The 21,987-nt window shown below is 36.8% G+C and overlaps 1 protein-coding gene across 6 annotated transcripts in view; it reads right to left on the reverse strand.

Annotated features, from left to right (window-relative positions):
• The window catches only part of SH3BGR (SH3 domain binding glutamate rich protein), an 83,459-nt gene that overhangs the window by 27,333 nt on the left and 34,139 nt on the right, over positions 1–21,987 (reverse strand). For all 6 annotated transcript variants that reach the window (XM_056825961.1, XM_056825965.1, XM_056825963.1 and 3 more), the window contains exons 4-6: positions 13,417–13,491; positions 12,344–12,433; positions 7,586–7,718 (exon numbers count right to left, since the gene is read on the reverse strand). In XM_056825961.1, the coding sequence (XP_056681939.1) occupies positions 7,620–7,718; positions 12,344–12,433; positions 13,417–13,491 (264 nt within the window). In that variant the 3' untranslated portion in view covers positions 7,586–7,619. The remainder of the gene's footprint in view (positions 1–7,585; positions 7,719–12,343; positions 12,434–13,416; positions 13,492–21,987) is intronic.

Below are 21,987 nucleotides of genomic sequence, written 5' to 3' on the forward strand. Positions count from 1 at the left end.
ATGGCATGGTTGGGTGTACAGAGAAGATGAGCCTGGGCAAGTCTCTAATGTGATCAGCCATCCAGTGTCACAGTTAAAGAAGGAGTCAGGACGTGTTTTTCAAAAACCTGTCAGAAAAATCAATTCCCCACCGCAACCAGCTGTGGGCCATTAGAATGAAGAACCAGATTTGTGAGGAAGATAACACTTTAACAGCCTGGTGAAGCTTTTGGACCATTCTCAGAAGAACAGTTTTAAAGTATAAGAATAAAATAGGCAAGGTTACAAAGGAAACCTAGTATGCTGAAATATAGCATTAGAACCCCAACTCTAGACCTAGTTCTGACATCACAGGACTCCAAATCCAAAAAATGGGAAGATGATCCAAGACGAAAATGTTCCTACAAAATTCTGTGAAGCTGGAGGAAAAAATCTGGAATCTAAGTGACAATGAAATATTCCCAAAAAATGTACAGAGGAGCTTCAACATTGCAATTAGGAAGCATACTTTTCCAAAGAAAAAATTCTGAAAAATTATGGTTGCCTTTTAAAATATTGGTGAATTAAAGAAGGAAACTGAGCAAGGCTTATAAGCAAACCCTAAATCAAGTGTTCCACCATAGAGGAACATAGTGCTTACTCCTGTGTTTTGTACAATACTTGACATAAAAATTCCAACAGACTCATTTCAAGAAATCATTCTTTCTGGCCGTGAAGCCCAACAACCTGACATCCTTAACCGGGTGAAATGCTGCCCCACACACTATGCTCCCCATCTGCCAACAATAGCACCCAAGAGTTTAGCTCCCAATGCTTTTCTCCAGAAAACCAGGTCCTACTGATTAACAAAACGGGACAGGAGCAAGGGATGATTGATTTCTACATGCATTTTGGACAATTAAATTATAAATGATCAGAATAATTAATTTAAAAATATGAAATGATATTTGTTAATATTTAAAATACATGATACTGATGCCTTCACTCAATTCAATCAAATCACATATATATCATTTAATATGCCATGAGGAAAAGAATAGAAGTTTTGAAAAATGAAGAAGTTAAAAGTGGTATTCTGAGCCTTCTATCACTTTTGACATATTGTGCTGTATTACTACATCACAAATGTTACGAGAGTCTGAAAAACAATGAAACATTCAATCGTATTGTTGTCACTAAAATAATTATATTTTAATGAAAAAATTTAGTGAAATCAAAAAGGGATTTTGAATTAGTAAATAAAAATTGCTTTAAAAACGATTTCATTTTATCTTAATCTCTATTTTGGATATTTGCATAAAGTATATATGAATACATTAATGCAATAATAACTGGAAATAATAAACTGTGTCATTAAAATGTTGTACCCTAAAGACTCTATTTCCCAGATTTCTTTTTCTCTTCCCAAAATTCCCTTTTCTTTCATCCACATCTTGTGTCCTCACATTTTTTAAGTAAGTTTCTGTGACCTCTGCCATCTCGTGCTCTCTCCCGCACCCCTGATCTGGGATCCTCCTCTGCTAAGGCTATCACTATCCTTTACTTCAAGTTATTAATAGATCTTATAAAAATATCATACTTTGAGTATTATATATTAAATTTTCATCTTACAGAATGAGTAAGCACATATTAGAGGTGAGATCTCAAATATTTTTTATTGCTACAGGGACGATCAATAGTATGCTATCTGATTGAGAGAGCCTTTGGGTTAGATATTATCCTCTCCTGGGTTAGGCTGTCAAAAGTACTTGGCATAAGTTAAATTTAGACTTAAGCTGTATTAATTCATATTTAATGAAATATTCTATGTCAAAACCCCATCTTTAAATTTTTATATTTTATTTTAAAAGAAATGTCAGTTTTATAAAACAAATAAAAAGGGTTGAGGAGATTGAAATGATGGTTATGAACATTTCATTCAGTTTTTGCATTTTAGATCATAAAGAAAGCATACAATTACATTTAGTTTCATAATCTCCCAAGTGATGGAATTTCTTTCCCCAGTTCATTTCTCCAGGTCAAATATCAACTTCATTTCCCCAGAAGTTTGGTTTTGATGCAGGAAGCAACAGGGCTTAAAAAACATCGGATGGCTCTCTCGTAACTCTAGAATGAAATATGAACTCCTTTGGCATTTTCAGCCCTTCAGATATTCTAATCTATCTCCTCTTTTTACTAGTCTTCATACACTCTATACTCCATCCAAACTGCCCTTCTTGACCTTACACACAACATGCCAACTCCTAGCTCTGCCTTTGCACAGGCTGGCCCCCTTGCCTAGAATAGTCTGTTCTCACCTCTACCTCTTCTTATCCTGGGTTTCCTTTAAAGCTCTGCTCAAGATGAAACAATTACTCCCATTACTATGTATTTATTTTGTACACATTTTGCATATACTCACTTGAATCAAATAAAAGAGCATTTATTAATCACCTTCAATGCGTTAGGCACTAAACTAGGCACTGGGGATAGAAGTACAAACAGTGAAACAATCCCTACTTGCAATAAACTTCATTCTAATACACTCATAATTCCTCCAATCAAATGTAGGCAGAGACTGTTGGATTTTTTTGTTGATAGACAATATCAGCTGCCTCACAGAGTATAAAATGCTTGTTGATTGACTCACCACTTACTGGAGTAACAAAAAAAGAAAAAGAAGTGTTATTCATTCTGTGTCAAAAGCATGCAACTGCAATTACCCTTTCTTTTTAAATGGGTGTGTTATAGGACCTCTACATAGTCACTAGAATAATCTTGGGGCTGCCAAGGTAATGGAGGTAAAAGTTCTAGGGGACAGACAGCAAAGTTGCTGACTGCAGCAGGGTGCAAGATAAAATAGAATTCATGGCAAATATATTTCTTAAGATAAACAATACTGACTATCATCTGATGTGAAATTCTGCTTCAAAAAACTGTGAACTATATTTGTTTTAAAGGCCTGTGATTTTATCAACACAGTGGAGGTAAGGAAATTCTCTCTTCCAACAAAGGCTGATGCCACTGAGGCAAGACTTGAATGTAACTTATACTGACTTCTCTGACAATGGTAGTAAGTTTTTCATTTTAAGGAAAATGGCTATTTAAAACCAAAAAGTAGCACATGCTTACCAGGAATAACTAAAATCTTTGTTTTACAATAAAGTCCAGAATCGGGGTTACAGATTATAGGTCTAAAGCTTCAAAGTATCCCACAGACCATTTAGTCTATCTTCCCTCATTTTACAGATGAAGGAAGTAAAATCCAGAAAGGTTATGACTTTTCCCAAAGTTAGAGAGGTAGTACGTATGAGAGGTAAGATTTGAATAAAGATTCTTTACTTCCAGAGCCAGTGTTCTTTGTCTTGGATCCCAATGGTTAATTTATGTGTATTCTCACATATATAAAAATGTGATAAATTGATAAAATCATAACTTAATACTCAAACTCTAAAGGATATAATTTAATTCACAATTGATGACTTAGGATAATGTCAAGACCTTTCAGTGTCTTAGGATCATTACAAACAGCAATACTTGAATGTAGGTACATGTTTAGCACAGCTTTGTCATTACTTTAATAATTACTCCCACTCATATTAGCAGAAGTGGGGCAGGGAGGTGTGCAGTGTGGGATGTCACTATCACTAGCAGCACCTGTATGGACTGAGAGATTGGGAGTCACTAAGAATAAAAGGTCAGGACCCTAGGATTGGAGCTCTATAACCAAATAATACAAATCACCAGGCAGGGCTTTATTGCTCCTGAGATTAAAGCAGCTGATTTCTCTGTCTCGCCTAACTTTCCCTCTTTTAGTCCCAAAGGGCAACAGAGCTCTCTTCCTGAAAGATGTCTTCATCTCTTGAGTTTATTTCCCCCTTTCTGCTTACCTGTCTTTAAGGTTTACTTTTAAGAGTCTCTTTCTTTCTTTTTTTGTGAAGTTGCAAGCATGAATCTATTCTCTTTTCTTTGCTCCCACGCCCCAACCAAAGAAAGATAATGTTTTGCCAGAATAGCAAAGTGTCACTTCTCGCTCTCTAGCTGGCCCACTGTAGTCTCTTCTGTACTCATATAATCACATACTTAGGCTAGCAACGGAACTGTTAGTCATGTTTGACCATAAATGCTGACCTTGGGGGCAGCTTGCTGGCTCAGTGGATTGAGACTCAGGCCTAGAGATGGGAGGTCCTAGGTTCAAATCTGGCCTCAGACACTTCCCAGCTGTGTGACCCTGGGCAAGTCACTTAACCCCCCATTGCCTAGCCCTTACCACTCTTCTGCCTTAGAACCAATAAGAAAGGATAAATAAATAGCTCTAATCTCAGAAGTCCAAATAGTTTTAGCAATACAATTTTCCCAATATCTATTGTGCTTAATTAAACTGTGAAATCCTTGAAAACAGGGGCCATTTTTGCCTTTTTGTGTGTCAGCTCTTAGCACAGTGTCTGGCACAAAGTAAGCTCTTAATTAATGCTTTTGGGCTTAGCTTGACCTCTTCAGCATTGTTTGGCCACATAACCTTGTTCCTAGCATCTCAAACTTAACTACTCATCATTTTCAATCTCTCTTATTCTTGCATCACAGAAGACCTCTCCTGCTTCTGGTCATTTTGCACCTGGTGGTGGTTTGCCTAGATACTGATAAAGGGTTTTGGTTAACAGAAAGCCAGATAATAATTTATTTCTAGTCCTTTGTGTGTTACAGAAAAGTACAAATTTATGACTAAAATCCTGGGATATTTTGCATCTAAAATAGTTTTTCTTATGTTCCTCTAGAAATAGCATCACATAGATTTTCCTATATACCTTCAAGACAAACCATTTAGAAAAATAGCCCAGATAGCATTCACAAGCCCTACTTCATTACAAAACACAAGGACTTCAGGAAGACAACTAGTGAACCCTCATGATAAAGTTGAAAGATCACCAGTTCTGCAACCAGCAAATAGTGGGTATGTGGGCAAGTCACTATGAAAGGAAGTCTTGAGAGATTTTGGCTGCTATCCTAAGGGAGCTGAATGATGGGACTGTGCTTACAGAACTGATGAGAAGTCATCAGTGACAGTATTGATTAGATATGATCTTGCCGTGATCTTTCTTAAAATTGATATACTGTAAATGATTATTTATATCTGTTTTACTGTTGTTTGCATTATTGATATGTTGTGTAACCTTGAAGTTTAGTTAAGCCTGGGAGAGTAGGAAGCTTGATAAAGAGAGGAGTGAAAGTTTATAATAAAAAAGTGTCAAGTTTGATAACTAATAATTACTAAACTGAGATGGGCCTTAGAGATACTAATTCATGGGAAAACATCAATTAATTTATGAAAAACATCAACATATTCATGAATTACTCTAAATGAGAATGAATAACATAATTGTGGTTGTAGACTATTGCACTATAACACATATTCCTCTCAACTTCCCAATGAGGCTATGCATGAAGGTAGACTTTAAAACTCTACTACGTAGGTATAAACAATATGGATATGAAAGTAATATAATAAAATTTTGGAGTATTAGATATTAGCACAGCTGGTAGTGCAGCAGACAGAGCACTGGACATGGAGTCAACGAAAGTAGACTTCAAATCCAACCTCACTAGCTGTGTGATCCAGCACAAGCCACTTCAGTTCAATTTGCCTGTGTCCTCAATTGTAAAATGAAGATAATAATAGCTTCTGATTTGTAGAGCTGTGAAGCTCAAATAGCCTAATATTTGTAAAAAATACCGAGCACAGTTCCTGATACATAATAGGCACTATATAAATATTTTGTTCTCCCTTCCCTTCCCTAATGGCTCCTGCGGAAGCCAGTATGTAAAAGGTAGGACTTGAGTTTTAACCTTAAAGGAAACAACGAATTCTAAGTGGAATAGAGAAGAGTATAATCTAGGATTGGGGGATAGCCAGTGCTGAGGTGTGGTGATAGGAGATGCCGTATCATGTGGGAGGAATAGTAAGAAGGTCAGTTTGGTGGGACTGTAGTATTTATGAATTATAGTCACATGGGATATCCCAAAAGGCTAAAATAGTGCTAAGCTATTAAAGCTCTGGGTCCTAAAATTGGAAAGGTAATGTGTGACCCGGTGGTAAAGATGGTAAAATGACAAACAGAAGTGTGTATTTTATCCTAGAGGTGATGAAGAACCACCAGAGTTTCTTCAGTAGGGGCGGAATCTGATGAGTCTTTGAGAAAAACAGATTGGTAGCTGTGATGAGGATGAACTGAGATGGGTAGGGACAGGAAGGGCCAATAACTGGGAGGACAAAGGGGGGTGATGAAGGCATAAACTAGTGTTATCATCTTATGAGTAGAGAGAGAAGGGTAACTGATGATAGAGAGGTGCAGTTAGCAAACAATCTTTTTCAACTGCTTAGGTATATGGAAAGAGTTCGAATAAAAAATGAAAGACGATATGGTAGAAAGCTTGTGGTGCCTTCAACAGAAACAAGGACGTTCTGAAGAGATGAGGGTTTTGAGGGAAAGACTTTGTGTTCTCTTTTGGACATGGTGCATTTGAAATTCTATCTAATTGGAAGTGTCCAACAGGGCTTGGCAATGTGAGGCTGCAGCTCAGAAGAGAGGTGAGGAGTAGATTATAGATTGGGGCGTCACAGAGACAATAATTAGACGCATATGAGTTAAAAGGGTCAAAGAAAGAAGGAAGAGAGAGAGAAGAAGAGAGGCTAGGAAAGAGCCCTGGGTACTCTCATACTTAGAAAATGTGACATGGATGCTGATGCAGCAAAGGGGAATGAAAAGGAGTGGTTAGATGTCTTTCCTTTTCAGGAAGAGAGAGTAATTTCAGTGGAGATACAAGAAACTAAGACAAAAAGAAGCTAAGGCAGAGGATAGATAGTTTCTATGGGAATTGGGCTGAGAAGAGGATTTCGAGAGAACAAAACCTGGAAGAAATGGTAGGGTCAAATGGGGATGGGGGTGGTGTGTTTCAAGGATGAAGAAGACCTGGGAATGTCTTCAGGGAGTGAGGAATGAATCAATAAATATGAGGAGGCAGAAAGGGAGACAGAGATATAGAGACGGACAGAGAAAGGGAAGGAAAGAAGACGAGGGGGAATGGGTGAAAGGAAAGGAGGGAGAGAGAAAAGGAAAGAGAGAAAGAGAAACTAATCTGCTAGAGGAGATGGAAGATAGGTAGAATGGTTGACTTTGTCAAGGAGAAGACTGAGCTCTACCTCAGAGTAATGTAAAAGGGGAAATGGCAGGCAGGAAATAAGAGGTTTTTGAGAGAGATGAGAGGAAGTCCTTTGCAAATATCCTCCTTTCTCAGTATAATTTAAGGTAAGGACATGAAGAGAAAGAAGTGTGAGAAGGTTGAGAAGAGAAGATAAAATTGGGGAAAGCCTCTATGGGCATTCAGTTAAGGAGAATTATCTTGTTATAGTGAGAATTCAAGTGAGATTCCATAAAACACATATTTGTAGTAAACCCAATTAACATAGCTCTGGGACTTTTCAAATTTAGGATCGGTGCCTTAGAAAAGCAGACCAAAACATGTTCAAATGGCTCATGCTGAGATATACTTTCCTAATATTGAAATTTTAAGAGCAATGACTTATTACAGTCATTCCTAGAATAATCTTTCAAGCACACAAATTAAATACCTGAGAAACTTGAAGAAATTAAGTGTGAAAAAAACTAAGAATCTTCTTCCTCTTCTGCTTCCTCCTTTTCTTCCTCTTCTCCTTTTTCTTCTTCTTCTGCTACCTCTTTTTCTTCTTCTTCTGTCGTCTCATCCTTATTTAAATGATGGATAATAATGTCATTTACAAATATGCATAAAAAATCAAAGCAATAATTGGAACTGAAAAAAGAGGCACAAAAACAAGTCTCTTACCCTTTGAAATAATATCCCACAGTGTTGAATTTTATTATTTGGGAATGTCCACCAAAATAAATATATTTAATATGTTTCATTTGTCCTTCTTTTAAACTATATCTTTGACTCATAATATTAACAAATAGGCTATAAGTTAGAGAATTCTTTTACTTTTTGCTTAGAAAAATCAAAACAACATGACTAATATGGAAATATTTTTCATGACTGCACATATATAACCTATATCAAATTGCTTGCCTTCTTAATGAGGATAGAGGGGAAGAAGAAAGAGAATTTGGAACTCAACGTTTTAAAAAATAAACGCTAAATTTTTTACATGTAAAGAGAAAAAAACAAGTTTTAAAGAAAATTAAAATCAGAATGTAATAGTTTACACAACTAAGTAACCAATGGGAGCCAGTAAAAAGAATCTAGTATTTTGTTGTATTTAACAATGTGTATTAAATATAGGATGTGCTATATTCTACAGCAAAAAGCTAACTAATAGACCAGTGTTATCCATTCAGGCCAAAATTAGTCATAGGTCAGACTGGACATTTAAAAGTTCTAGTATGCTATTATTGTAGAGAAACATAATTCCCCTGTCGTCATCTCTACAGACTTTAATATTAATATTTATAACACCTTCAGCACTTTGACTACACAATTCCTCAAGCTCCTCAAACCCAAATACGACCTTCTCTACCCTCCTTTGGCAACAACCACAAGGCCACCCATATAGCCTTTACCATTTCACAGAACTGTACCAGTTCCAAGTCAGTCAGCATTTCAAAATTCTGCTCTTTACACCCACCCTTTTGTACACTCACCTTTCCCACTAACTCTATTCTTGACACTTCCCATCCTTTCAGTTTCTCATCCATTCTCTGTCTAGTCTTAATCACTTTCTTGATTCACTAGCTGTAATCCTAAACCCTCTAGCATTCTGGCATTCCAGAACTGCTCATCCTTATTCCCAGACAACCAATATTACCCAGTTCTTTGTTGCTGTTCCTTATATTGGTAGAAGTCCCCAACTCAAGAAAATCATGGATCCTTCAAGTAGTGAAGTCAATAATTTCAAGAGTCTTCCAATTTATTTCTTGGCAATCTAGTTCCATATTTACTGATTCTCTGAAAACCAAGGGCTTAAAGCGCACTAATAATTTACTGTTTTTTGTGTCTTTGTTGTCTTTACCCCCCTCAATTGTGCATCAAAATTTTTCAACTTTTAAATTGCTAGACGAGTTATCTCTCTGTTGATATATAACTACATAACACTGTGGCTGATACACGAAAGCTCCTCTTCCCACTCTTCAGGAATTTTTTCCACAAAGCTCCTGAGCCTGCACTGCCTTGAACTAATACCTCTAGGTCAGTGATGGTGAACCTTTCAGAACCTTTTAGATGGCACATGCTGTATTCCGCCCCACCCCCAGACTGGATGCTGTGCCCCACCACCCCCAGATATTGAGCCCCCCCCCCTTACCCTAGACAGGGGAGAGAAAAGAGTTGCTCCAGTGCTCTGCTCAGGGGAGGGAGAGGTGCACATGGAGAGGGGAAGGGGAGTGCCCTAAGTGTTCCACTCAGAGAAGGGAATAAGTGCTTCCATTGGGCTGCTATACAGAGGGGCAGGGAGGCATGGTGGAGAGGGGAAAGAGAACAGCTCTACCTGAGTCCCTCTGCCTTTCTAGTACCTAACTCAGGTGGGAAACAGTGCTCATGCCACAGAGAGGTCTCTGTATGCCATCTTTGGTTCACATGCCATAGGCTCTCCATCATGGCTCTAGGTTTTAGCCATTTAAAACCCTGCAAAAGTTTGTGTAGTTTTTTTTTTTCTGTTCAATAAGATTGATCCATTTAATTCCATTAGAGAATGGTTTCTACACCTCATAAAAGGACTAGGAGCTAGTGATACCTCATAATTACAAATATAATGGAACATATGGTTTGGGCAAAGGGTCCAAAGATCATTTTTCCTAAATACTAATTGCCTTCCTTATAGCAAATGTCGTGCATTTCAGTGATGGACAACACATAGGCATTTCTAAATGTTTATAAGAACAAAACATTGAATTATATCTCTTGATTTTATATTTGCTCTTCAGGAGAGAAAAAAGTTTGAGTAAACCATGCCCCCTACTATGTGAAGCTTTCTTATACAGGAAAAGTTCAGACTTGAAAACAGCTGATTGTTGTAGTTGTAATTAGATAACCAGATCTAAATATTTTTCCAATAAACCACATTATCCAGAAATCCAAACTTGGTGTTTACACATCCTGTATTCCGAGACCAACTGGGGAGGTAGGCATAGGGATGCGAAGTAATAAAGACACGAGATATCAGGAGTTGCCCCGTTTCAAAGTAATATCTTACTCACTTCATTCACTTTGAGTATTCCTCCATAGAGAATTAATAAATAATAACTGAATTGTCTGGTCACTAAAGGTATAGTTTATATGAATTGAGAGTTGCTGATGTTACTATGTGGAAGGAAGGAAGGATAGTTATAAAGTCTTGTAATATTAAAGATTTAAATGGAAGTCATTGACTACAGCATTACTTTATTTTATCCAGTAGTTATGCTTAGAAACCGTCTATTCTTTTCTACACAGAGATAAGTTGTTGTGATCTTATGCTTCCACCTAGTTTCTGTGCCTTTTTGCACCTTTTTCTTATTTATTTATTCAGAGCCAGGACTGTCTGAGTCCAACTCTCTCTCTCTGACACATACTGGCTATGAAACCATAAGCAAGCTGCTTAATTAATCTCAGTACTCTAAGCAACTCTTCCTATAACTATTTTGTAAAGCCCTTCCCTTCTATCTTAGTATCAATTCTGAGCCAGAAGAGCTGCAAGGGCTAGGCAGCTGGGCCGGGGGGATAAGGGACTTGCCCAAGTTTACATGGCTAGGGAGTGTCTAAGGCTACCTTTGAAGCCAGGTGCTCTTGATTCCAGGCCTAACTCTCTAACTACTGTGCTACCTGGCTACCCTTTTCCCTATAATTAAATGACTAAGATGCTTTGCACATCAGTCAATAAACATTTATCGAGCACATACTGTGTGCCAGGTACTTTGCTATACTTTATTGATTCAAAAAAAAAAAAAAAGACAAGATAGTCCCAGTCCTCAAAAAGCTCACAGTCTAATGGGAGAAGGCATATAAAGAAGCTGAAGAAGGGAGAAAGAGGGAAGGGGAAAGGTAGGGAAGGTACCCGGGGAGGGAAAGCAAAAGCAGGAAGGATGGTAAGCATTGGACTAAGCATTTAAATACCAGGGACTAAGCACCACAACAGATTTTCAAGATAAGAGCTATAATAATTCCCATTTCAGAGTTTGAGGAAATTGAGACAAAGAGAAGTTAAGTGATTTGCCAAGGATGACAGTATGTGTCGTAAGTCGACATTTGACCTCAGGTCTTCTTGATTCAAGGTCCAGTGTTCTATCCACGGGTCATCTAGCAAATCAAGTACAGAGGAGTTCAGCAAAGTAGGAAATGACTAGATGGCTACCACTGATGCCCTCCTTCAACAGAGGATTTGAGAAGAGGTTGGCCCTATCTGCCTTCTCTAATCAGAGGGAAATATATAAACAATCACTTTTTTATGCCATATCCAAACCCTTATACTGTTTTCTCCTTAGCAATAACATTCTGAGACATTTTTCTTCTACATAATACTGTTTGTGATTTTAGTATCGTCAGTAGCTACTAGTTTAAAATTCCCGTTACTGTATCTTAACTCATACTTCAGCATGGCGCCCATATAAACACATGTGCAGGGAGGCAGTCAAGATACAATGAATGGAGAGCTATTCTAGGAATTGCAGCGACCGTGGTTGAAGCTGGATTTCTCATATACACAGGCTGTATTCATCTAGGCAACTCACGGAACTTCTCAGTGCCCCTAGACAACTCCAACACCTATAAAATGATGGAGCAGGTAACAATCGATATTGGTAAAGGGAGTCGCCTCATGGAAATTCCCCCGTACCAATAAAAGTAAGAGTTCAACACAAAAAATAATAAAACATGTACAAACTTCTGGGCATATCTACAACTAGCTCAGTAGGCAGCTGACTGCCTGTTGTAATAATAAGTAACATGTATAAACATCCCAATTTCAAAAAATCTCATCTTTAATCATGGCTTCTTCCCCTATGATGCTAAAAGCAGAACTATAAACTCTGCCCAGGTTTTAGACAACTAGGCTCTATGTTTCTGTATTTTGGGGAGCAGAGCACACAGGGAATAAGGCCTGAGTTACATTCAAGCTGATCGGGTACCTAGCACCAAGAAGCATAATTCACAGTTCCACTTCAGAACTGGAGATTATAGACTTTATCAACCCAGAAAGCCTACAGTGTCTAATTTAGCACAATTTCTGGATGAGCAGAATCCAAATTGAAGAACACTGATAGTCCTTCCCAAGGACATAAAGTCTTATTTGATGTCCCAACATCTTCCTCTGTGCTAGAAGGTCTTCTGAAGCAACGTGAATTTCTAAAATAGAAACTAAAAGTGGGGCTAGGGAACAACTTGCCTGTTTGACTTCTGATTCAGGACTGTCTCCATCTTCGTTGTCTTCTTTATGCACCTCATTGTTTCCACTTGCTTCAGCATTGTCGATTCCCTAAACACAGAGGAACATACAGTGTGGTAACATACATCAGTAATGCTGTGCATGGCAGCGTGACCCTGCCTTTATTTGTGGCAAAAGTGGGAAATGTTCTGTTCTTACTTATTATGTAGGGTGACAACAAAAAATTTTCCCAGGTAAAATACACCACCAAAGCTATGGGATTTCCCTATTGAAAGAAAAGGGTAACCCTATGGGCTCAGTGTCTTGCTTCTTCTATCTACTTTGTTTTGTTTTGCTGTGTTTTTTAAGCCATGGGGAACCTTGGGAATTGGTAATGAAGGATGTTAGTTTCCTTGAATAAAAGATGATCTGGATAACGTTAAATATGTTCTTGTTCATTTGTATGTCTAAAGTTCCTAGTCCATCATACCAGTAAGCTCTCTGTATTTGTATTATCAGACCTTTGTTTTTCTTGGCTCAGGGCTGTCTTAATGAGGAAAATTCCTTTATCATTGCAGATTAGCATTTATTCTGAAATGAATACAGATGTGCCTAGAGATTGAGAGGTTAAATGAATAGCCCGCTGTTACATAGTTCACCAAAGAGGATCATAGAAGCCTGGGCCACATGGCCCTCTAGGTATGTGGAAGGAGTATGGGTGGGGTGGGGTGGGTAGAAGAGAGAAGTCCAACTCTTTGTCTAGAGTAATATGTGGAGAATCTAAAAGTGTATCAAATAGCTGGAAAACTAGCTGTAATAGTCAGCCACTATACGTATTTCAATCAAATCAAGCAGATCAGAGAAGAGAAGTCAAAGTTTAAAAAAGGGGTCTTGAGGGGGTTGAATGAGGTGCTTGTCTTAAGAGAGTGCAGGAAATCTGAAGCCACAGAGATAAATCTTTGGGAAGTGGATATTATCCCCAAACTAGGCTGGGTACAAACTGGGGCATTTTAAAAGCTGAATAAAATGGGAAGATGAAAATAAGGGATTCCGGACAGGTTGAGGTTTGGGAAAGAGAGTACAAAAATGATTACTTCCATAGAGCTCTGTTCCCCTCCTACAAGTTCGCCATTCGGAAGAGATGATGTTTCCTCAGTTGTTTCTGGCACCTGTGTCACAGATAAAATCAAGAACACTTGAAAATAGTGAAACCTCTAGAAAGGAATATCAGTCCTTGCACTTTATATTACTTTTAACTTTTTTTTAATCTCTAAATGATTACATTGATAAAATACAAAAAGAAAATATCAATGAATTATGCATGCAATTTAAAAAATGGAAAAAGAACAAATTAAAATTCCCCAATTAAACACCAAATTGGAAATTCTGAAAATCAAAGGAGAGATTAAGAAAATTGGACCTTACACCTAATAAATACGGAGCTGGTTTTAGGGGGGGGAGGCAATAATATAGATAAGCCATTGATTAATTTGATTTAAAAAAGAAATTAGAAAATTAAATTAACAGCTTGCCATCAAAAAAGAGGAAATAAAAGCAGTTATTAGGAGCTATTTTTGCCCAATTACATGTAAATGAATTTGACAATAAGTGAAATGGATGAATGTTTACAAAAAATAAACTGCTCAGATTAACAAAAGAAATAAAATGCTTATATAACTGTTTCTTTAAAAAAAAGAAATTGAACAAACCATCAGTGAATTCCATAAGAAAACATTCCCACAGCCAGATGAATTCACAATTCAACTTAAAGAACAATTAATTCTACTACTAAATAAGCTCTTTGGGAAAACAGAAAAAGGAGTCCTACCATTTCCTTTCATGACACAAAAATGTTTTGATACCTGAATCAAGAACTAAAATAGAGAAAGACCAATTTCAAAAAAGAATGTTGGTGCAAAAACCTTTTTAAAAATACTAGCAAGGAGATTACAGTGATCTATCACAAGGATGTACATTATGACCTGGAAGAACTTATACCAGGGATGTAAGGCTGGCTTGATATTAGGAAAACTATCAGCAAAATTGGCAATACTATTAACAAAACCAAGAAAAATCATATAATTATATGATGCAGAAAAAGATTTTGACAAAATAGAACACCCGTTCCTATTAAAAACACTAGAGAACACAGGGATAAAAGGAACTCCCCTTAAAATGATTAATAATATCTATCTAAAACCATCAGCAAGCATTCTCTGCAATGGGGATAAGTTACAGGCCTTCTCAATAAGATAAGAGATAAAGCAAGGATACCCATTATCATCACTATTATTCAATATAATCCAGGAGTAACAATATAGGCTGGGTATAACAATGAGAGGGAAAACAAATTGAAGGAATTAGAACAGGCAATGAAGAAACACAACCATCACACTTTGTAGATGATATGACGGTATACATAGAGATTCCCAGAGAATCAACTAAAAATCTCGGTGAAATAATTTAAAATTTCAGCAATGTTGCAAGATATAAAATAAACCTAGACAATTCATCATCATTTCTATATATTACCAACAAAGTCCAGCAACAAGATATAGAAAAAGAAAATCCATTTAAAACAACTGCAGACAATATAAAATACCAGGGAGTCTACCTGCCAAAACAAACCCAGGGGCTATAGGAACACAATTACAGAACATTTTTCATAAAAATAAAGTCAAATCTAAACAATTGGAAAAATATCAATTGCTCATGGGTAGGCTGAGCCAAAATAATAAAAATGAAAATTCTACCTAAATTACTTAGTGCCAAAATAATTAAACTACCAAAATATTATTTTATAGAGCTAGAGAAGATAACAAAATTCATTTGGAAGAACAAAAATTCAAGAATATCAGGGGAATTGATGGGAAAAATGTGAAGCAAGGCAGCCTAGGAATAGCTGATTTCGAACTATATTATAAAGTAATAATCATCCAAACAAGCTGGTACTAGCTAAAAAAATAGACTGATAGATCAGTGGAATAGGCTAGGTATACAATGCACAGTAACAAATGACCATCATAATCTAGTGTTTGATAAACCAAGTTTTTGGTACATTAACTCACTGCATAATTTAAAAAAAACTACTGAGAAAAGTGGGGAAAAAGCTGATAGAAATGAAGTACTGATCAATACCACAACATTTGCCAAGATAAGGTGAAAATGGGTACATGGGAACATATATGTGGCTCAGTGAATAAAGAACTAGAGGTGGAGGTCCTGGATTCAAATCTGGTTTCACACACTTCATAACTGAGGTTCTGGACAAATAATTTAACCCCAATATCCTAGCCCTTACCACTCTTCTGCCTTCAAAATGATACTTAAAATCAAGTCTAAGATAGAAGGTAAAGGCTTTAAAAAAAAAAAGGAACAAAAGAACATGATTTAGATAAAAAGGGCAAATTAGGGGAGCATGTTATAGTTTACCTCTCACTTCTATAGATAAGGGAAGGATTTGTTTCAAAGCAAGAGATAGCATTATGAAATGTAAAGTGGATTCATTTGATTACATTTATAAAGGGGTTGCACAAAGAAAATCAATTCACCAAGATTAGAAGAAAAAACAGAAAGCTAAGGGAAATTTTTACAGCAAAGGTCTCCTTTTTCAAATATTTTAGTCATATTTAGAATTCAAAATTTTAGTCATTTAGTCAAAATTTAGTCATAAAATTCAAAAATTTTAGTCATATTTAGAAGAATACAAATTATTCCACAATTGATTTATGGTCTAATGTCATGAGCAAGCAGTCTTGAGATCACATCACAGTTATCAATCGGGACACTAATTCACTGTTGGGGGAGTTGTGAACTGGCACCCATCAGTTAAGAAATGGCTGGACAAGCTGTTGTATATGATTGTAATACTGCTGTGCTATAAGAAGTTATGAGAAGGACACTTCAGAAAACCTGGAAAGACCTGCAGGAACTGATGCAAAGTGAAGTGGGCAGCCTAAGAATATTGTACGCAGTCACAGCAATATTGGATGAAGACCACTTGTGAATGACTGAGTTATTCTTAGCAAAATGGTGATCTGAGATCATCCCCAATGATTCATGGTAAAAAATGCCAATCTGCCTCCAGAGAAAGAACTAATGGAGTCTGAATAAAGACCAAAACCTACTATAAAAGCGAGAAAGATAGGTGGATGTGGATATTTTAAAATGAGGTCAATGATGTAAAGAAAAATGAAGGCAGAAAATATATTATGAGAACCATAATACAATTAAAGATTTCATTATATACTATGAAAAATGACTTGAAGACCGAATGAGTGGGAAAAGAGTGGACTTTGACATTTTGGAAACTCAGTACTACTTATAATGATGCCAAGCAGATTGCTGGAGGAAAAGACAATTTTTCAATAGAAATGTTTTCCCCACTAATCTTTATGGATTCCTATAATATCCCAATCTCTGAGGAAGAAATTTACATGAGCCAAAGCTGTAATCATGGAAACTTGTAATCATGATTACAAGAAGGCTGTGGCATGTGGCCAATCAGGATCTAAACGTAATAAATAGTGTGAGAAATACAGAATCCTAGAATTCTAAATCTAGACATAAAAAGAATCCTCAGAGACCACCTATGTAAACCACTTCATTTTACAGGTAAAGAAACTGAGGCTAAGGGATTTGGCCAAAGTCGTGCAGATAAGTGAGGACAAGAAAGACCCTTCTATAAGAACTCAGGTGCTCTTTACATTTGACCAAATATCCATTTCTAATGACTAGAAAAGGAAGTGAGTCAATCATGTAGGCTAAGGAAGGGGCAAATAGACAGTGTAAGTACACCCTGCCCTAAAGGAACTACAATTCGAGATGTCCCTGGTAGGGAGAAGGAAAGTAGCAGGGAAGCAAACATTCCACATGATTCAGGAATCCCTCCATAATCAAATGAAATCTCCTGGGCAGATATCACACGAGACAGTAAATACAGAACTGGACTTCGGATCCAGAAGACCTACGTTCACCCACTTGCTTTGGCATTTACTCCCTGTGACCCTGAACAAGCACCTAATACTTCTGCCCCTGATTGCTCATCTGTAAAAATGGGAATAAGCAACCTGTACTGCTTAACTAGTTATAAGGATCAAGTGAGATAAAGCACTTGGCAAACCTTAATAGGACTAAGTTGCATTTTATACGTAGGTCTAATGATAGGGTTATTGATGTGAGTGGTCGCTTTGTTTTGCTGTTGACGTGCTTATTGCTTTTGACTGATGTTATAGAGGATGAGTGTCACCTGCTTATGAAATGTGCATATAACATCCTGCATTTAACCATGTTATCGCCCATCGTATCCTCCTTGGTGAGGCACTGTATCACCATATCTACTAAGCAGACAATTTTTTTTCAGTTTCAACTGTAGTAGGATATTTGTTCATTAAGTTAGAGTATGTTAGGACATAGTTACAGAGCATAATTTATGGATAAATGCATATGTAAGAGGTAACTTGGGTTTCTTTGAATGGAATCTCAGAGACGGATTGTGGGTAAAATAATTTTCCCCAGAATGCCTTGAGTTACAGTTACACAAAAGTGTCTTTGCACTCTTGGGGTTGATCCTGTGTGGATAAGAGACCCTGAGAGAGGCTTGACTAGAGTGGGAAATTCTCAATTGCTTCCTATATAAAATTTCATGTAACAGACCAAAATCAGCAAAGGAGATCACTGGGTAAATTATTTTGAGCCCAGCTGGTTTACTGTGAGTGTGGAGGAAGACCTTGGAGATTCTGAGCTGTTCTTTCCAACTAGACGGATAAGAAGAAAAATCCAACTTGCTCTTTTTTGTGTATAAGATAAGAATTTAGTTTAGGATGGATTAGGTTTTGGGGGGAAATAGATAGATAGGAAGAAAGTGTAGCCGCAACCTTGTTGGGAAGTGAAGAGATTCTTGTCGGTCAGATTTATTTGGGTGGCTAGATAAGATTTATTAGCTTAGGATTACTATATTATAAGAATTTCTTCTCCACTGATTTCCTTTTCCCATCCCTTTTCTTTAGTCTTTATTTTTAAATCATAATGAATATTGTTTTATACTCCTGGCTAAGCCAGAATTCTTGAGACTGCTCTGAGAACCATCTTGTCTCAACAGTCATAACTTAACGGCCTCTCCATAGAGGATAAATTATTGGTGAAAAACACACTATACTAACAATCTAGCAAGGGTTAATAGAAATTACAACAAAACTGAAGGTTGCCTAGAATGCCAGGAAAATTATCATTGTTTAAATCACTAATATTTGCATTTGTTCTGCATACTTACATTATTTTGGACTTGCCCCAGATGATTTCTGCAAGTACCTGCAAAGAGTTTTGATTCAGGGAAGCCCAATCCCAAAGTCCCTGTGTACAGAGCTCCCACCTTATTAGTGAAAAATGAATGCCCAATCTTTCCTAAGGCAGGGCAAAACTGGCTCGAGAAGGAAAGACCTTCAGGCCTTAGTCTTCTTTGGCTTTCAAATCACTTTGGGCACTTCTGATTTCTGACTAGAGGGAAGATAGATGCCAAACCTACGTCAAGTTGCTCAAGTTAAAAGACTGGAAATGGGGGACAGCTGGGTGGCTCAGTGGATTGAGAGCCAGGCCTAGAGATGGGGGGTCCTGGGTTCAAATCTGGTCTCAGACACTTTCCAGCTGTGTGACCCTGGACAAGTCACTTCACCCCCATGGCCTAGCCCTTACTGCTCTTCTGCCTTGGAACCAATACACATTCATTCCAAGACGAAGGTAAGAGTTTTTTAAAAATAAACAAATAAATAAATAAATGAAAGACTGGAAATGAAAGGAGCTGGCAGTGTCTATCTGACCTCTATAGCTAGTTTGCTACACTAGAGACTGCAGTGAGTTTACAGCTGGGTGAGACACAGGACTATTTATCCCTTGGCTGAACCATTTTTTTCATTCCCAATGGGAAAGCTTCACTTAATATTTATTAATGAGACTGAAGGTATTGTTTCTGGGGTGCTGACACAGACTTTGGGACAAAGTTATCTTCCAAATGGATATTACAGTTGTCAGCTTGATCCAATAGCTGCTGGGACAGTTCCTTGTCTAAGGGGTATAGCAGCTGCTGCAGTGTTAGTCCAAAAGTCAGCAGATTTAGTTTTGGGATGTCCACTGACTGTATGTTGTTCACACCAAATAGAAGCAATAATGAGGAAATTTCATACTCAAGCTTATTCAGATCAAAGAAATGATAATTATTTAAAAATTCAAACTCAATCTAAAATAATTCAAAATCCCTAAGAAGTTTTTAAAACAAAATCACTAATAAAATCAGATAAGTGCAAATGAAATCAAACCTGAGATATATACCCTTGAATCTATTAATCTGACAAAAATTTAAAAGATGGAAATATTAAATTTGGAGATTTATGGAAAGATAGGCTTTAAAAAGTACTAAAATCATTCATACCTTTTGATCCAATGATGTCACTACTGATTTATACTACAGGAGATTATTGTCAGAAAGAAAAGAACTTTAATTGCAAAAATATTCCAAATTACATATGTAATACCCAATGAAATTTCACCGGCTGTGGGAAAGGTGGGAGGAGGGGAGGGGGGAAATAATGTGATTCCAGTGCCCAAGGAATAATGTTCTAAATTGATTAAATAAATTAATTCAAAAATATATTCCAAATAGTAATAGTAATAGTAAATAGTAATAGTAAATAATAGTAATAGTAAAAACGAACAACAATGCATTGCTCGTGAAGCAATTTGAGACTATGCCACAAAAGTTACTCAACTATGAATACTTTTTGAACCAGTGATACTGGTTCTCATGATAATGTACTCAAAGAACTCCAAAGAAGAGCATAAGGTCCCATATGTATAAAAATAGTTATAGCAATTTTTGAGGTGCCCATAAACAGAGGGATGACTGAAAAAAATTATGACATTTGTAATGGAATACTGTTGTTTTGCAAGAAATGATGAAAAACAGTCTCAGAGAAACTTGGAAAGACTTGTATGAATTTAACACAGTGCCTGCAATATAGTAAGTACTTAAATGTTTACTGACTAACTCGCGCAGAGTAGAGTCAACAGAACCAGAAGAGCAATTTATAGAGTAACAACAATACTAAAAATGAATGATTTTGAAAGACTTTTTGAACTCATTAATAAAATTATCTACCATGATTTTATAGGACGACCAAGGATGAAGAATGCTATCCATATTCTGACAGAGAGTTCACAGATTAAATATACAAAATGAAACATTTTTGAACATGGAGAATTTAGGGATTTATTTTTCATGACGATGAACATTTGTTTCAAAGGTTTTGTCTTCTTATTTCCCTACTGGAACTGCTGAAAGGGAGAAAAATTAATGTTTGATAACTAAAAAATTAAAATAAGTGGAAGATAAAAGAACACAATAAAAAAGAATGACCTCTCAAAACCTGCAACATTTTTTCACATTTAGAATATATTTCCTCTAGTTCAGTCACATGTGTCAAGGCTCATCTGAGTTAATTTATTTGCCTTCTTTTTGAGCCAACCTGCTTGCCCTATCATCTGTTGAGTTTGGACCTATAGTTTGAATGTCCTTTGGTTTTGTTGTAATCCACTAGTGAAGTTTTGTATGGACTATTCCCAAAAGATATTTCATCTGGAACCCTTTATACTTATTGACAGGAGATCCAAAGGAGAAAGGTAGGGATTATCCCATACTACGGGAGAGCTGAAGGTGGCATTTTCATCCAGAATGTTTCAAATGATGTGATAACTTCAAGTCAACCAGAAGTCCTCAATCCCTGGGGTTAAAGAACAAAATACACCAGAAGTTCATTTAGAACAAGTCCTTCCTTTCTTTTATTTTTACTTTTTGCTGTTTCTAATTGGTTTTTTTAGCTATAATTTTTTTTGTTTTTCCTAGGGTTTGGGGGTTTTGAGGTATGTTGGGTTGGGATAAATAGAAATAGGCAGGTAGTGAGAGATGAGAGCCTACAAAAACTAGAAAATGTTTTTTGTTTGTTGAATTTGTATCATTTTTTAAATCTAATAACCAGGCCCATAAGCCCTGTAGGTCCAGGGACTCATAAAGGATGACTAGTTTTGAAATCACCTAAGAACTGTTCTGCACAGATTAAGTTACTTAGAACATTGAATGGCATTTATTAGGCCATAAAGAACTGTGTCATAGGTCTTTGAGAAGACTCCTTTGTTCAAAACACTAGAGAAATAATTCAACATTGAGGTTCCTTAAGAAAAACTTTCCACATTTGATGATACAAACAAATGTGCCAAATGTACCTAATTGTTTTGCTGGGGCCAAGAAATGTTTTAGTGGAGGAAGAGTGCATATGGTGCTTGGATTACAGCATTTCTATGATAGCCAAGCTCCTTCTAGTGGGACATGCTTCTAGCTGTCCTATAAAAAACAGTCACACTAATGAATATAGCCTATAACTAAAAAAGGTAGGGTACAAATCATGGGAGGGCTATTTGCTGCTCTCATGATTGGGCTAAGCCCATCTAATAAAACAACAGGGCAGATTTAGTTCTATAACAATCTAGTCACAGGGGGGTGCTTTGTAGAACTGGACAGAATCATAATAAAATGCATTTGGCATATTGCAGTAAGTCAGAAGTGCTAAAAGCCCTCATTGAGGAGAAAACCCTCCTGTTTTTATCTCCCCTCCAGGGTG

Source organism: Monodelphis domestica, chromosome 4 (genome assembly GCF_027887165.1).
Source record: "Monodelphis domestica isolate mMonDom1 chromosome 4, mMonDom1.pri, whole genome shotgun sequence".
NCBI lineage: Eukaryota > Metazoa > Chordata > Mammalia > Didelphimorphia > Didelphidae > Monodelphis > Monodelphis domestica.